At 40.7% G+C, this 18,081-nt stretch overlaps 1 protein-coding gene across 2 annotated transcripts in view; it reads right to left on the reverse strand.

Moving 5' to 3' along the window:
- The window catches only part of macf1a (microtubule actin crosslinking factor 1a), a 201,704-nt gene that overhangs the window by 87,938 nt on the left and 95,685 nt on the right, over nt 1–18,081 (reverse strand). For both annotated transcript variants that reach the window (XM_016515233.1, XM_016515239.1), the window contains exons 8-22: nt 10,073–10,239; nt 9,865–9,977; nt 9,636–9,742; nt 9,395–9,514; nt 8,702–8,797; nt 8,313–8,440; nt 8,118–8,211; nt 7,491–7,645; nt 6,802–7,222; nt 6,103–6,180; nt 5,560–5,721; nt 4,959–5,063; nt 4,756–4,851; nt 4,546–4,671; nt 1,285–1,437 (exon numbers count right to left, since the gene is read on the reverse strand). In XM_016515233.1, the coding sequence (XP_016370719.1) occupies nt 1,285–1,437; nt 4,546–4,671; nt 4,756–4,851; nt 4,959–5,063; nt 5,560–5,721; nt 6,103–6,180; nt 6,802–7,222; nt 7,491–7,645; nt 8,118–8,211; nt 8,313–8,440; nt 8,702–8,797; nt 9,395–9,514; nt 9,636–9,742; nt 9,865–9,977; nt 10,073–10,239 (2,121 nt within the window). The remainder of the gene's footprint in view (nt 1–1,284; nt 1,438–4,545; nt 4,672–4,755; nt 4,852–4,958; nt 5,064–5,559; nt 5,722–6,102; nt 6,181–6,801; nt 7,223–7,490; nt 7,646–8,117; nt 8,212–8,312; nt 8,441–8,701; nt 8,798–9,394; nt 9,515–9,635; nt 9,743–9,864; nt 9,978–10,072; nt 10,240–18,081) is intronic.

The following is an 18,081-nucleotide window of genomic DNA, read 5'->3' on the forward strand; positions in this document are numbered from 1 at the left end:
TGGGAGTTATGAGCGATGCCGTACTTTCCGTCGCTACAACAGTTTAATAGCATGTTGAAATATATGTAAATGTTCAAATAAAGCTTTGAAAAAGTTTCATAAAAAGGTAAACCTCACATTTTAGCCTTTAAATAAAGAAAAGATATGTCAAAATGATAATTGATTAATAAATGGTTATATGTATTTTATCTGCTCCATAAATAATTCTAGATAACTTATCTGAATTGTTTAAATGTGTAGAATCCACATAAGCTTGTTTTTCATCAACTGGTCAAAATTTACAGCAGGGCATGCAGATTCGTTTTTGGCCAGAGAGAAACTGCACACAGGCTGAATGTAAATATAAGTCTCTGTAAATCCACTCGCTAACAGCAGGTGGCGCTTATGGAAACGCTGTTTCCCGTAACCTCCGTGGACAAAACAGTATTGGGTTAAGAACACTTCCTTTAGGTATTACATGGAGCGAAGATGAAAACAAAATGCCATCGAATCGTTTCTGAAGACAGTCAGAACCTTCAGAGGTACATTCATATAATTAATTAATTCATATATTCATTTGTATAATTCCTTTAGCACTCTTTTAAAACCTCCCAGCTTTTCCGCCCTGTTGTCACACAAAACGAAACTACTCTGCGTGCTGTGCGCACGTGAGACTGTTACTTAAAACTGTGCTTTATGCTGGACAGTATTTATTTATCGTGAGTTGTTCAAATCGCGGTAATCTAATATGGTTTTAATGATAATTAAAAGATGAAACGGTAATACTAACCGTGGGTAATTTTATCATGATTTATCGTCAAACCGGTAATCGTTACATCCCTAAGCACCATATATTTAAATTGGTAGATTAGATATGCTATAGCAGGTCTGTTCATCACTCATAATGTGTCACACCTCCACTTTCCCAGAATTCTTTGCTAACAGCTAAATGGGCAAACATAGGACAGATCTTCTGGATATGTTTTGGTCAATGGCACCTTTACCCCTTAATACTTGCCTTCAGAGCTCCAGGGCGGTCTATGACTAAGTACGTGTAGATGGTCTCTGGCTAGTGCCCTTAGTGGAGCAGATGATGAAAGCTAAAATACTTTTTTTTTTTTCAGGTGGGGTAGGAGTGGGCTAAAAAAGTAAAACTCAGAAAAACTGAATTAGGATCACGTTAATTTTCCAAATGTGATCTTAGCTCAGTTCTTAAGAGCATAAAGATCAATGCAGGGTTGAGATGTGGAAAGGTAAAGCAAAGCAAATAGGTTGTGATGGTGAGATATCTGGAGCATGTTATACCTCTATTTGTCGGTAGTCACAGATGGCACGAATGGGCGTGTTGGTGCCCAGGTTACTATCTGCACTGCGTGGACGGAGCTGGACTACAGACTTGGCTCGGCCTACAAGGCTGGCCACTGTGCTGCGGTATTCAATCAATTGTTCTTTCTCCTCCTGAAAAATAAAATATATAAGCAAGTCAATCAAGCAGTTAACAATAATAAAAAGTACAGAGTAATTTGATGTTAGTGGCTATAATTAATTTATTCTGTGACCAAAAGTGTCTGAACAAATATTGTTCAATAAACTTAATTCAATAAATATTTAAACTCATTAGACTGAATATTTCAAATAATTTTTTTAATTCAGCCTCTGCAAGGTCCCCATAATTGGAATTTCTTCCATCATTTGTGTTTCCATGCTGCGTGTCAAATGAACTGAATGTATATGTGCTTTCATGATAATAAATATTAATTTTCTCTCATTAAAATAGATTAGGGACTTTCGAAATGGCTTTAAGGAAATGAAAGACCATCATTGATATTCTTCCCTGGGTTATTATTTTCTTAGCTTTCATTTTACTAAAATTAATGAGTATGTGGTTTGACACTTCCATGAAAAGCTCATGAGGGTTTCATTAGTTCTGACTTTGGGAAGCAGAGGCCGACAGGAAGAGCTAATAGCATTACGTTCGCTGCAAAAAATGAAGTGATGATAAATTTGACAGCATATCAGCATGGGGTTGGAGTTCATCAAAACCACAGAGGACTTTCAGAGCAACAACGAAGGTGAAATTATGGCAAACATGTCAAAACCTTATTTGCGGGATATCAATTGTTACTTATCAAATCAACTGTGCTGTTTTTCTTTCTTTCTATCAAATGCTTAAATGAAATCATCCCCAGTGAGAGCTAGAACAAAGGGTTTATGTCTAACATAAATATTTTAATTAAATAAACTTACGTCTAATTATAAACACAAACTCAAATAAATGGCTTTTGATGATGCTTGTTTAAGTGCAGTTAATTATGAGCTAATGCAACAATTCTAGAACATTTTTTTAATGTCACGTTTTGTTTTTAAAGAAAAAAAAAATCAATCTATCAACAGCTATTTTTTTTTTAAATAAAAAAGGTGTTGTAAAAACAGGCATTTAAACTGGAAGTAGTAGTAATAATAGTATTAAGTACAGTACATTTTTAAAAAATGTATAATGCAGCTGTGTGAATAATAGTCAGTGTTGGTGGATCACTAGGAACCTCCTAATGGCCAGGGTTATTTTTTCTCAATAATTTACATAAAAAATAAAAAAATAAAATAAAATAAAAAATAAAATTAAGACGATAATCCATCCCAGCTTCTATCAAATTTTTAATGCATTCATGTCCTTATTGAACTCTCCAGACTGGGTCTCTCTTCCATATGGCCAAAGAGGATATGCCCATCGCTCTGCCAGCTCTTGTGCAATTCCTCTCTCATAGTGCCATCTGTCACATGTGAGGACTCTCACCACCTCCTGTGCACTCATTGTGCTCAAATATTCACATTCCTCAACTGAGTATAAAGCCTGTTTCACACATCCTCCGTCTGCAGTGTGTATGCAGTCCGTGTGCGTTACGTATGCGGTGCAGAAGCAGCACGGACTCGTTTCGCTTTTATACATGACACGTTTGCAGTCCGTTACTGATCCACGGCTGTTTAGGCACAAACACAACATTTATTCATTATTTTGATTTCAAATCCAAACCTTGTTACTGAAAAAGCTTTTTCAGCATTGTGATCCTCTTTTTCATAGACATTCGTTTAAACTCAATAAATATAAACAACGTATTAGTCATGCATTTGACTTCTAGGTTTGTATATTAAGTTGCTCAAGCAAGTGGCAACACATTTAAACACAGCATATAGCCTACTTTTCTTATGTTAAAAGTAGGCTATCACAAACATTTTAAATTAAAACTCACCACTGACAGAAACAGTCGACTCTTGTGCCTTTTCTTTTGCATTTAAATCTTTATTACAAGCAATCCCGCGGGTCTTAAATAACTTTGTTGTCTACCACCACAAGTGCATCTATTATGTTGCCTTGTTTATCTAAAAGTGCACTTTTCCTTGTTTTAAATCTAGCCAAAATGCCACGTGTTTACTGTGAAACACAGTAGACTTTAATTATATAAATTTATTGTGAAATTACTACATTTCTGGGTCAATCCATGTTTATTTTTATGTTTCACTTTAATGCAGCACGTGCAGCACAGATCGCTGCACTGCTACAGACGCGCCGCTCCTGGAACGCACTGACGGACCGCAACCGCGTGCAGTGTGAACGCTCTAATCCGTTAACATGGGTGCGTAAAAAAAAAACGCAACGCATACGCACTGCAGACGGAGTATTTGTGAAACAGGCGTAAAGTGTAAAATCTCCTATGGTCATAGCCAGTGTTGGGGAAAGTTACTTTTAAAAGTAATGCATTACAATATTGCATTACTCCATAAAAAAGTAACTAATTACATTACTTAGTTACTTTTTATGGAAAGTAATGTTACGTTACTTTTGCATTACTTTTTAAATCTGGACAGGGCATGCTTGTTTGATTTTAAAATAAAAAAGTTATATTTTTGGCAAATATAAAAGCCTTTTCACACCAAAAGTGAAATGAATAAGCCTCAGGCTGAAGGGAAAGTAAATTTACGTCTGTACAGTAGAATGCAGAAGAAGAAATTTCAACACACTTCAGCAATAAAAAAAAAGACACACGAATGTTTGTCTAGAGTAATTTTTGCTTATTAGTATGGTTGAACTGGATCATCGAAGGTCAGAAGCAAAGACATTGGTTAATAGAATGGGATTAAATACATAAAGGATATTTGTGTTGTTTAACATTTAATTATTGCAGGTTTGCGTCATATTCTGAGTTGCATTATTTTTATTCATTTTGAGGAATACTGAATCTGTGTTTTTTGTGAGTGAGATGAATTAATGCATATTCAGATTTATTTTGAACTACAGTAACATCTTCTGATTTCTCTCAACATGGGGACAGGAGAGCTGTCAATCAATAAATTGAAAAAAAAACTCAGATATTCTCTTGTAAAATAAAAAGTAATGCGTTACTTTACTAGTTAATTGAAAAAAGTAATCTGATTACGTAACTTGCGTTACTTGTAATATATTACCCCCAACACTGGTCATAGCATATTTATTCAATACATAAAAATAAAATATGTAAAATATGTTTAAATCCAAGTTTTTTTTTTTTTTAAGTAAGAGGGAAGACCCACCATGGAGTCCTGCAGCAGGTCTTCCAATCTGCTTAGTCTGCTGTTTTTATCACAGGTGTACTGTCTCTTAATGGTGTCTTGTAACTGACGTAGATAGCTTTCACAGTCCCGTGCATCACTCATAAACTATAAAGCAAAAACATGTAATTAAAACCCCAAGTTAAAAATGTCATTTTGAATGCTATTCTATTGAAAAGCTTGACTCAGTACCTGGAAGTAGGCAGTGTTGTCCTTGAGATGCTGCTCCACACATATGCAGAGCTCTTTGATCCACTGCCACTGCGTCTGTAGGGCAGCACTGTAGGCCTGTGATCAGAGGAGTCAACAGGTCACGACGGGGTTCCAAATCTGATATCAAACTATTTTTACTGAGGTCAGTGAGTGAAGATTGTTCATACTGGTCAACAGCTCACCTCCACTGTTTGTTTGGCTGGGTGGTTCTCCTGACACAGGTGGTCAGCTGTCTCCTGGAGAGAGTACATCACTTCCTGTTTTTCCTCCAGCTCTGACCTCATGTCCTACGAGAGAGTAAGGAGAATTTGAGATATTGCTCAAATCCAAAACAATGGAACGAACAACTGCAACTACATTAAAGTCAGCATGAAAGGAAAAATGACCTAATCTAATTTGTAAATGCATTTTATTGATCCTATTGTGAAAGATTCATCCAGTCCATTCCAAAATCCAATGAACAACCAATGCATAGAACCAAGTATCTGCTCTACATTTTTTCTTTTTTTTGATAATCCGTTACACTTGTTTGTATGTCATAACACAGAAGAAAAGTTCTGTCGCTACTTCTGTTTCATCTCAACCTCAAAGAATCATGAATCATAAGCATACTTTTGAGGGAAAATTATGAATTATTTTAATCTACTTACAGACAAAAATATTATAATAGAAATGTCTATAGAAAAGATATATGAAAAGGTAAAAAACTAAATCAGTAAGGGAACATATAGTGGCCAGAGGTAGTATGATGACTACTGCATCTTCCTATAGATTTAGTCTTACAGAATATTGCTCTCTTTTGGCAGCCATGTTGGTGTTGCTGTCGCTCCAGTCGAAGGCCAGCTCCTCCTCCTCCCTCTCATTGAGCCAGATCAGCTCCTCAGTGCAGCGGGACACAAAAGCTCGAAGGCTCTCTAGGCAACGCAGTCGCCATGACGAATGTTCCTGCGACAACACAAAACAACATTCATAACATTGGTCATATCACGCGGACAACTGCTCAGTCTGATGCTTTTCCTGTGGTAAGCAAGGACCCTTGGCGAATTGGCCTCACAGATCTTTTGAACAACTGTATGTTTTCCTGAAGAAATTATTTGGTTAAATTAAGGAGACGTGTGTGGGTGTGGATATATTGTCAAGAGCAGGTGCTTTACAGCAGTCTTATGCATGTCACACTCAAGCATTCAGTATTCTGCTTTTGTAAGGACACACTCTGTCACACCCTGATGAGATTAGAGAACAGTAATAACCATAATACAGTGTATAATGAACTCAAATACACTCACATATGCCTGCTTATCATAATGCTAAAGCAGAAAAACTTACCAGCAGCTTGCAATACTGGTTCTCCAGCTTGGATAGAGTCTCAGAGTAACTGCTACTTAAATTAGGCGAGACCCTTGACTGGGGGAGACAGAACATGAGGAAATAAATTACTGCTTATGAAAAAGTGTGCAGTGTTTATTACATTAGCTCTTGCAAACTATTTACACCAGTTCAGAATTGCCAGTTTGGATGTACACACAGCAAGTTTTAAAATGACACAATGCATCTCCATGGACTCCTTCACACAAAATCCAAAAGCTATCATGGCCTAGAACCACCCACTTAAATTTGAAGAGACAGTCTAACGGACTGTAAAGCGACCAACTCTTTTGTTTTTACATATCATATAGGGCTCTATGCTGGCAATTTTTTACAAGCACAGTCAAAAATTTATGAGTTTTACTTGCATTTGGCACTTGGGCAATTTTGGACCCTGTATACAACCATTCATGAGCTTCAATCAGGTCACTTGCACCGGTGCACCTAATATTTTTCAGTGTCACACACAATCACAAATATTGTTGAAGTGCAGTCAGAAAATATGATTGAAGCTTGCCATTTTCTCAAGCGCATTCCAGTTTTGTGTGGAATATGCACAAGACACTCAATGAACAGAATGGTACATGCTACCTGAAGCTGAGACTTCATCTGAATTTTTGTGAAAGGTCCTTTGATACCAAGACCTCATAGTTCATGTACCTCATAGTTTCGAGCCTCTTTGAGGCTATTCAGAAGATCTTCCACTGCCATGTGAATGATGTGGTGGTCTTGCAGGTGCTGTTCTACAGAGGGCAGATCAGAACCCCATTCAGCTCGCTCCAGCAGGTCCTGCGTCTCTTCCACCCACCCCAGCAGCTCGTAGATGAAGCGCAGACTGCCTTCATCCTCAGAGGAAGACATGGCTAACAGGTCTGCACGAGACATCGGCCGTCTGAGCAGGGATGCCACAGCTCCCACTGCTCCCAGAAACGTCTGTGCTCCCAGTGTAGCCAGACTGCCTGAAGAACCCCTCTGACCTGCGTGCTCTCCCAGCAGACCCCTTGTGGAGAAATGACCCTTCCTGTACACACTGGCACACTGCAGGCGCAAAGAGACCAGCTCCTCCTGCAGACATGACACCCTACAAAAGAGAAATGACCTCAGCATCATAAATGAAAACATAAATCCTGAAAAACATGTATTGTGGTTTCTACAAAAAATATCAAGCAGCATAACTGTTTTCGACATAATAATTAGAAATATTTCATAAGCACCAAATCAGAAACCTCTCAAATTAATTTTAAGTAACTGTCAACAAGAATGAAATCATAAGCCATTCTTGCCTCTAATTCCACTCTGTGGCCTGCTTTTCACACACATTTTTCTTTTTTCCTTTTTCTCCCTCTTACCTGAAAGCCAGCTGCTCCACTTGGTAGTACTTCTCATCTCTGAGGACCTGCAGGTCAAGGTGAAGCTGTCTGACTAAAGCCTCACAGTCCTGCAGATACATCCCCAATTCATTCTCACACCGCACCGGCTGCCCACTCTCTAGCTGAGACAAGTCCTTAAGAAAGACAGAAGACAATGAAGCACAGAACATTTCTGAATGATAAATATCCAAGCAACAAACTAAGAGGACCTGTCAATATATGTTCCAAATCCAAGTGAGCTGCTTACTGAGACTGTATTTTAAGGCATGTGGTGTGTTTCTGACATGTCATGGTTTTTCTTATAACATACCTTCTTTGGGGATTATTCTAAGGCAGCACTGCCTGTATCCTTCATGGTAATATTAATCTATTTCTATTTTATTCAATACTGAAATTTAAAAAATTCTCATTAAAAAATAATTATTCTACCCAATATTAGTGTGCTATCTAGCTTAGCAGTTAACATCGAACTCTGTTCGAGTTTCCAAAGTTATTCAAATTGCCTATGTCATTCCTATGTAGACAAAAGACAGCAAGGCAACTCACTAGGTTTTGGAACAGAGCTTATAAGACAATTCCCACAGAGAGAGATACTCCTGTACTTACAGCCTGCAAAGTGTTCTTCGCCAACGTGAGTTTCTCCTCACAATCTAGAGCCATGTTCTGGATCTTATTGGCCTTCTGTAGGAGTAACTCCAACCTAAGGACAAAGTTACATACAAATGACACATCATCAAAAAATGCTTTCAAACAGCTACAATTCGAAATGCAGTAATCTCTTCTAGACGTGAACTCACTAACCTCTCCACAGCAGGCCTCAGTGCTTTCTCTCTCTCCAACATCTCCAGGATCAGTTTTCCCCATTCCTCCTCCAGATCATTAGGGTGTAGCCCTTGAGGCAGCTTAATGCGCCCGAACTCTATCCACGCCTAAACAACATCCACAAACATCAATCACTTTAACATGAAAAGAAGCTTTTTGAGTTTGTGCATGTGAGGTTCCCTTTATACTGTCAGTCTTCCACCTCTCCCACATGGCAGCGGTGCGCTCTACATTAGCCTGAATCTGTTAATGTGCAGCTCCACTGTGCCTCTTGTGAACAGTGTCGCCTGCATTTAGCTGCAGAATCAAGGTCAGCTTCAATCTCTCTCTGTCATTCTTTCTCTTTTATCTTCGTAACAGTCTCTCACCTCCAGAAGCTTGTAAAGGTGCTCAATGTGGCTCTTCTCTCTCTCCTTTGCAGGGACCTCTGTTTCTTTGAAGTGGACATATTCATTGTAAAGTGCCTAGGGAAGACAAGACTTTTGGTAAACAGCCAAGTAAGGTCACATCAAATAGTGATTAGCAATTTAAAGCATCACAGGTTTGTTCCAGTCACATATGCTGCCTTGTAAGACACCTCTTTTTAGCCAAATTCTAAGGCAGTATGTATCCTTCATAGAGAAAGCAATCCTAGAATGTGCAGCAATAAATAACTAAATAAATAAATTTCAGCAGTCATTACTCCAGTCTTCAGAGTGACATGATCCTTCAGAAATCATTCTAATATGCTGATCTAGCGCTTAAGAAACATTTCTTATTATTAGCAATGTTGAAAACATTTACACTTAATATTATTGACAATTTTGAAAAATTTGTATTTAATATTTTTGCAGAAATCATGCTACATATACAGCATTTTCAGAATTCTTTGATGAATAGAAAGAACAGCATTTACTTGAAATAGAAATCTTTTGTTACATTATAAATGGCATCTTTGATCTGATTCATGTTTCCTTGCCAAGTAAAAGTATTAATTTCTTGCCGACCCAAACTGAAACCCATCCATTCTTCATGAAATCCAACCCTCTTCTCTCAGCTTCCCCTTCCCTCACATTTCTTACCTTGAGTTCCACAGGATTGTGGGGGAAGCTCCTGTTGGTCATGAGGGCTGTATGTTGTCTGGTCCACTGCAGCAGAGAAGAGAAGCCAGATTGGTACTCTGTCCATCGCTGGTCAATCTCCTGGACAACAGAAAGCACATGAGAGAAAAGGAGGAAAAAAATGAAAGACAAATTACATTAAGTACACTAGAGAAAGAAGGTACGGCTTGAAGAGAGTGAGTGCATTGTGAAGTGAACATACATTAGCTGCAATGCCTTCTCCACCCTCTGGGATCTTGGGGAAAGCATCGTAGATGGAGGAGACATACGTGATAACAGATTTCTCGTCTGGCGACGACACATCAACATCTAATGTAGATAGAGGATAAAAAAAATGAGAATGATGATCTAAGACAAATAGAGTTTAGCACATAATAATTCCTGTATGTAGAATGGATGAAAATTAAGGACCGATAAGACACCAATGTTACCTTCAGCATCTAGAAGTCGTGTTACCCCTAACGACTCTGCAATCTCAAAGGCCTGTTCCAGGTTCTCACGGTTACTCTGTTGCGCAACCACTTCCATGTCAATCAGGTCCGGCCTAAAAATCACAATGCCATGAGATCTTGATTGTTGATGTGCATCTAACCTTTTAAACTGTGCACTCATTATGCTTAAATGTGTTTGTGTGTGAACCTGTATCTGTGCAGAAGAGCATTGAACAAGCGTCCATCGCTCCAGCTGGAGGAGAAATTGGCACAACGGAGACCACGATAGCCCTCTGTGGCCTGCTGACTCCATAGTAGCAGCTTCTCTTTCGCAGTAAGGTCACCTGACTCACCGCTCACATAGATCTCAGAAATCTAGTAAATAAAAAGAGCTTATATTGTACCTGAACTTCATCAAATGGTTTGTATGTAAAGGGAAACTGACCTCATACTTCCACTAAAAAGGTCGAGCGTCGCTACTTTGCAAATGTATAATTTTAGGGGTAGCCACTGTATTTAAGGCCCAAGTGACCCACAGCTAGGCCATGAACCTTTCACTTATCTCTTTCCTCTACATTCACTCCCTCTTCCTCTTGACAAAGGGAGTCAGTATCCGCAGTATCTGTCTGTGCCAGGCTCTAATCTGTATTCCTTCGTCATTCCTCTCATATGCTGCTCTTCACATCCCTGCCTGTTTCTTTTCTTGCCTTGCTAGCAAAGAACACTTTAAATCCTGGCATGAATGCAGACAGTTCTGAGAGTATAAACAGACATAAGAGTAAATCAATCTTCACAAAGTCAATGCAGGCCAAGATTAGCTTGAGCAAATTTGGTGACATACAGAAACAGAGCAGTAACTGTCCTAGCCTGAGCCTCTTACTCTAAAGATGATTAGAAGGTGAGGCCAGACAGATTTCTAATGCTTGTCCAATCAACCAGGCTCTGAGCCATAAAAATGCACCCAAACATTGCCTTTTCTTTTGGTATCACCATCTAACATGTTTTCCAGACAAGAACGCTTGAGTCAAATCAGTCTCAAGATGAATCATCCATGACAGCAGAGATAAATCTGGGTGACGACACGCTGTGTGTGTCATAAAAAACAGCAGACAGGTCATACTGACACGCTGGTATTTCCATTAGGGTGCAGATGACTTCAGTATGTGACCTTATAATAGAGTAAGGACAGTCGTGCTTTGTGATGAGCTGCAACCCTCAAATAGTCGAATTACATCACAGTTAGCACTGAGCATGTTACCGGCAGATGAACACACGCCAATGTGCACTCTAACAATTTAAAGTAGTGTGGGCATAAGGGATAGTGAAGAAAGTGCTACAATCAGCAACATAAAAGGGCATTTGATGATGAAACAATGGTAAGTGATATACAGTATGAGAAATCAAACAAAACAAAAAATATAAAACAACACAGAATAGCACAACATATGTAATATAACATTGTAAAAAGACAAAAAATAAATAAAATGCAAAACCAAACAATAACAATTCTAAATAAACAAATCTACCAGATCAACACATAATAGAAAATATATACAAAGTTCTGTCATGAAACTTTAGATAGCACAGGCCGATAGGCTCTAACTCAATCTGATATAATTACATCATTATTCACATGGCGCAGCTGGATGGATTCTTTTCACATCAGCAGCCAATGAACCTGCTGCTCAACATTCAAATACTTGGCTAGTGCTTGCTGTAGCAGTTGCAGTACGCTTCAGAAACCCTTCACCTTCCCCAGCTCCACCTGTATAGATCTTCTACAGGGTAATTTTATGTATGTTAGATATGGGGGTTATTTCATATATGTTATATGTGCTGCAGCAGTATTTCCTACATGCTCACAGCAGCATGTCTGTGGATGTATTGGCAGTAGCAAATCTCGGTACTTGCTACTTGCAAGACCAAACACATTAACATTGTCATGTATATTGCAATGCTAAACTCTCAAGAGAGTTGTCATGACAGAAATAATGTAATTTTATGTAATAGAAAGAAAGGAAAGCAAAAATGCAGATCGCAAACATTTCCCCAAAGAAAGTTTGTAGGCCTGATTAATGTGCATATCAAATCAATCTTTTTTTATATGTAGGGAAATTTCATGACATCATGACTGCAGCTAGGGCTGGGCGATATGGGCAAAAATTTATATCTCTGTATTTTTTGGCCGATTTGCGATATTTGGTACATATCTCGGTATTTTCGTTTTTTTATTTGGATTAAAAAAATCTGTATTTAATATTTCACTTACCGCTCAATGTTGTCCAACAAAACAATACATATTATAGGCTATGAAAACAAATAAAGTGAATGTAACCATGTAAGCCTTTATATTATGTGCAAAAAAGGGCTAAAATCACATTTCATTCTAACATTGTAACATTGCAATCTAAAAACAAAAATAAGGCTTTTAAAGCAGAAGTTACAATCACTAAACTAAAAATGAAATAAATGAGAACAAACACAAAAAGTTGTGTTAGGCTATTTTGATTACCCAATTACAGTCACTTTACAGTCAGTGCTATCATAAAAATAGACTTACTTGTAGGTTTAAAATTCTACATGTCACATTTATTGTCCAACTACAAATATTTCAGCGAAATGTATATTTTAGTCAGAATTATTGCGCTGATATTTAATTGGGCTCCGTCTGTTTGGCACGAATGCGCGCGGCGGCGCTCGTTCACTGAAGTCTGTGAAGTTTAGCGGAGAATCCCAAAGCAGAAAGCTCATACACTTCTGACAGAAAAATTTAAATATTTCCATGGCTTTCTAACATTTACAGACGGAAAATATACCTGTGAAATATAAGTTATGCATTCAAGAAGACAGCACATCTCAAACACATTAAACAGCGCGAGTAGCCTACTGTCAGCGGCACACGCAGCCTTTCTGTCAGAGCATATGACGGGTCGAGCCGCTTAAACTAATACGTGATACCAAACTATAAACTATGTCTTACCAGTTTTTAAAGGCCTTAATATGAAGCTTGTCACATGTTTAGAACAAATTGGATTATGCACTTTCTCCGCAGCAGCTCAGTCTGTGTCCTCCGCTATATTTTCAGATGCGCTCGTATCAAACTACTGTATATCGATATAAACGGTATTGCCTCATATTGAATCACTTATAAAGAAAATATCGATATATCATACAAACTCGATATACCGCCCAGCCCTAACTGCAGCCATCACATACTGTACTGAACTCAATAGAAGACAGTTTGCTCTATGGCAAGAGATCATTGAGACTGCATTTAAACACTCAACAATTGACTGTATGATGTGCATTTCTGGGTGTGTGCATGCTGGCTTCGTTTTCCACATTTGTGCTGCATTTCTGATACAGTGGCAGGAATATAGCTAGGTGGACATCACTGAAATGGCATGCACAGTCATGGTTTGAATATACTTAAGATTGAGCATTTAATAAACCAAGTGCAGCTAGCACACTGCTGGAATGTCTGTAACGAGGCCATGAAATCCCTCTCCACCAGCCATAACTCTTAAGTGTGCAGGTGGAGCACTTGGCAAGGGAGGGCAGGCAACAGATACAAATATGCAACAATCACACTGGTGCAGAGAGAAAAAAGATAAACAGCTGACAAAATGTCTGTGAACATAACTTGTGATCATGTTTTTGGCAATGCCAGGCAGTTTTACTCAAATACAGAACCTAGAGCATCAGGAATGATGAGAAAGAGAGGGGGTGGTATGAGGGAAGGACAATAATGAGGAATGGAGGGAAGGGAAGGAGGCAGACAGTGAGAGATGGTCTGGGCAGCACTGATTAGGCTCCTGGGAGAGGTTCAGGAAGGATTTGCTATTTTCTATGCACAGCTGATTGGCTGAGAGAAAAAAGCCACACGAGAGATAGTAATGTAGAAATAGAAGTGCAAAACACACAAACACCTATACCCTCAATTCACACCCAAGCTTGTCAGCTTAATCGCTACCCTTTTATTCTACAAAAGCCATATGAAAGAGCTTTAGGAAGACAAATAGAAAAGAATCTGACCTGAGTGGAGGGCTGAGCCGGTATCTCTTGGGGGGAGATGGGACTCTCAAGCACGGAAGAATCAAGCACATCAGAGGAACTCCCCCAATCAGTCTGAACAGCACCTCCCGTCTCGGGCGAGGTGAGAGGCACATCGCTAGCATAACCTGAAGACTGAAGGTCTTGTGGTGGGGGGCCAAAACCTTCAGCTACTTGAGCAGAGTTGTCCAAAAGGAACTCTTTCCCTTTTTTTTCCCGAGCTGCAGCTGTTGCTGGTTTGGCAGAGTCATTCTTTCCGGGTGGTCGCCCTTGAGTTGCGGATACTTGTATTTTCATAATGCCTCCAGTAACAGGAGATGCAGCTGGAGGTCCAGAATGGACCGCAAGTTCTTTGTCACACCAGACGGGCGACCCATAGTCCCTTGGATAGACAGTTCGGACCACACAAAGTTGCCCTTCAAACTCACGAATGTGAACAACTCCCTTCTTCTCAGTTTCTGAGGGCTCACTGAACATCAGTTCACTCTGCCCATGCACATCCCCTCCTTCCTTCTCTACTTCCAGGTCACCACGTTTGGAGCGTAAAAGACAGGGTCTCTCTAACACCCCCTGAACTCGCTCTCGAACCTTACAGACTCTTCCTCCTCCAGGTGTTGTGTTGCCTTGCTCTAATTCAGCATGAGATTCTTCGCAGAGTCCCTCTACCTCAAACTGGCGAAGTGCCCCCAGCCAGGCTGGACTGGGATCTGGGGAAAGAATAGCCATCTTGCTGCCACGCAATGTCCCTGTGCTTCCAAATATTGGGGCCATACCAGGAACAAGGACAACATTGGTGGGTGTATCGGTTTCAGTCGTTATTTGTCCAGATACCAATTTGGTTGAATCAGGGGCTCTTGTCGTAGACTCCTCCGTAACTTCAATGCTTCCAATGTCCTTCTCTTCAAGGATGTGGCTTCTCTTGTCCTCCCCTTCGGCACCTTTTAGCTTCTGTTTGACCTTTCGTTTTCGTCTAAAGCGAAGTTTTCTTTTGGGTGATAGTGGTGCAGCACCACCTGGTCCAGCATCCCTGGGTTGTTTCACACAACCAAGGGAGCTCCCCATATCTCATAGAGACAGAGTAAAAATAAATATGAGCCAAAAGGAACAAATGTCCACAATGGGAGTGAAACAGTTAGCCTGAGTCAGCTGGTAAGGGAAGTTAAAAAGTTAATGACTCATCTGGAGTGAAAATCATGACAAAAAGAATTAACTATGACAAGAGGGATTGGTACAAGGTGAGGTTCTCCCAGGACATCATGTCTCAACTATAATCTGTACAGCAGTCATACCTCCTGTTGCTTGGTCTTCTCGTTCTGATGTTGTTCAGGCAATGTTGCAGTTAACCTAAACCAAATATCACTTAAGGTCCTTGTAAGCCTCTAGGACATGATGCTGAATATAGGTTACTGCCCTTTATAAAATATTAAAATCCTACGGCAAGGCTTTTGATGTTTTTTCACTCTCTCATGATGCAGAGATGGTGCAGCACTGACTGAAGAAAAACTGATGCCTTTTAGCCCATTTCACAAGTTATGTGTTAAATAGCAAGCCATTTGTCATGGTACTCGATGACACACTATTATAGAAGACACTATAGATATTCCTCAAGGTGAGAACCGCGATAAAACTGCACTGCAGACATACAAAGCCATACTCCTGTGAGCACACATGCACATGCTCAATATCTCTGCATCAGGATGTATAATTAGGATGCACTAATCATCAGCTTGCACACAAATAAAACTGGAGAAAACCATGTCTAAGCATGTATTCATGTGTGTACAGTAAGATGCCTAGAAACACCTGCTTCTCTGAATATCTTAAGTACACATTATTGATCACTGCAGTCCGTCGTGCTTACATCACATAGGGTAGGTCATGCTTTGGGTAGCAGTTGTAGAAATCCTGTGGGACACTTACAGTAAAGGTGTGTAACGGGTACCAGATCAGCTGCTAATGGATGAAAGTGCACAGTCAGGCATCTCATCTACAAATTAGTCACAACCTATCAGAACATCTCATGCCCATGTCAGGTGATGTTTGGTCTTCACACCTGTAGCTATGAGTGTTTCACGTCCCAGACATGCAAACTCCATTAAAACAAGTCTCCAGTCATGAAGAGAAAGAAGGGGAGGGGCAAGGTACTAAGCGTCTTGCCACTGCTGCCATGAAAACTGGCATCCCATGCACTGACACCAGCACATTCAAGTCAATAAAGGGGACACTGACTACCATGAGTGAAGACCTCACTTCCAGCCAGCAAAATTCAACAACCACTTTCCCCCTGCTGACATGACTGGTTATAGATGTGGTTTAGCACATAGTCCACTCCCATATATCAAGTAGACACGATTTCAAACCATCCTGTCTTCCTTGTTCTGCCACTAAGCAGTGTGCGTCCCTAGATTGGGGTGAGCCGATGAGAGAAAGAGTGATAGCTGACAAGGTGCCGCTCCCTGATACTGTCGGCTTCTCTGGCTGTGGAATCTAATTAGAACGCCGCCAGGATAGGGCTGGGCAGTTGAACCATGGCTGGAAGAGGAAAAGAGGGAAATCCAGAGGAATCCTCCCCCAACCAGGAGCTGCACTGTTGGCCTCGGAGAAGAGTGGTTGCCCCAGTGTTGAAAAAAGCGTAGCTCCGTCAGTCAAGCATGGCGAAATTGATCCGATTGATACGGTGTTCTCCTTTGCACAACCTGGGTGCAAATTAAAACGTGTGACTTACATGTATGCGTCTGCAGGGTTCAGCGATCCCGATTCTGAGATTGAAAGCATACGTGTCGCTGTATATGTGATGTGCTTCAAGAGGCCTGCAGGGGAGAGAGGAAGCCAGGGGCTCCAGTAATAGCAGGCTACATGTGTCCTCTTCTCAGTTGCTGGGTAGCTCCTCTGCTCTAACTGGTAGGCACCAGCGGAAAAAAGAGCTTCATCTACAGTCTGCTGCAGCTTCACTGAATACGCTGCTGCTGCTTTAGCTCCCTCCTCCTCCCTCTCTTCCTCCTCCTCGCTCTTTCTCTCCTCCTATCCACGTGCTCATCCCTCCCTCCCTCCCTGCTCTGATGCCTGGTGAGCTCAGAGCTCAACACACATGCACATATGCACACCAATCAAAGAGCCTTCAATTGGTTGGCAGCCTGTGTTCCGCCACTAAGCAGTGTATGTCCCTAAATTGGGGTGAGCCGATGAGAGGAAAAAGTGATAACTGACAAGGTGCCGCTCCCTGATACTGTCTGTTTCTCTGGCTATGGAATCTAATTAGAACGCCGCCAGGATAGGGCTGGGCTGGGCAGTTGAACCACGGCTGGAAGAGGAAAAGAGGGAAATCCAGAGGAATCCTCCCCCAACCTGGAGCTGCACTGCTGGCCTCGGAGAAGAGTGGTTGCCCCAGTATTGAAAAAAGCGTAGCTCCATCAGTCAAGCATGGCGAAATTGATCCGATTGATATGGTGCTCTCCTTTGCACAACCTGGGTACAAATTAAAATGTGCGACTTACATGTGTGTGCCTGCAGGGTTCAGCGATCCCGATTCTGAGATTGAAAGCATATGTGTCGCTGTATATGTGGTGTGCTTCAAGAGGCCTGCAGGGGAGAGAGGAAGCCAGGGGCTCCAGTAATAGCAGGTTGCATGTGTCCTCTTCTCAGTTGCTGGGTAGCTCCTCTGCTCTCACTGGTAGGCACCAGCGGAAAAAAGAGCTTAATCTCTAGTCTGCTGCAGCCTCACAGAATACGCTGCTGCTGCTTTAGATTCCTCCTCCTCCCTCTCTCCCTCCTCCTCACTCTTTCTCTCCTCCTATCCACGTGCTCATCCCTCCCTCCCTCCCTGCTCTGATGCCTGGTGAGCTCAGAGCTCAACACACATGCACATATGCACACCAATCAAAGAGCCTTCAATTGGTTGGCAGCCTGAGACTGCAAGAAAAGAATGAAACTGAAATAAATGTTGCCCCTTAACATACATGTTATTTCACAGCTGACATTATTGCCTCTCCTCTCCTACACATATATATATATATATATATATTAACACACCAACCAAATCTGCTTAATCTGTGCGGGGAAATCTATCCCCCTCACACGAAATTCCCGATTGCATGGATCCCTACTGAAATTACTGGATTTTGTCAGCGGAAATTCGGCAAATAGCAGTATATGTGACCATACTTT

Source organism: Sinocyclocheilus rhinocerous, unplaced genomic scaffold (assembly GCF_001515625.1).
Source record: "Sinocyclocheilus rhinocerous isolate Xijiao unplaced genomic scaffold, SAMN03320098_v1.1 scaffold492, whole genome shotgun sequence".
Classification (NCBI taxonomy): Eukaryota; Metazoa; Chordata; class Actinopteri; order Cypriniformes; family Cyprinidae; genus Sinocyclocheilus; species Sinocyclocheilus rhinocerous.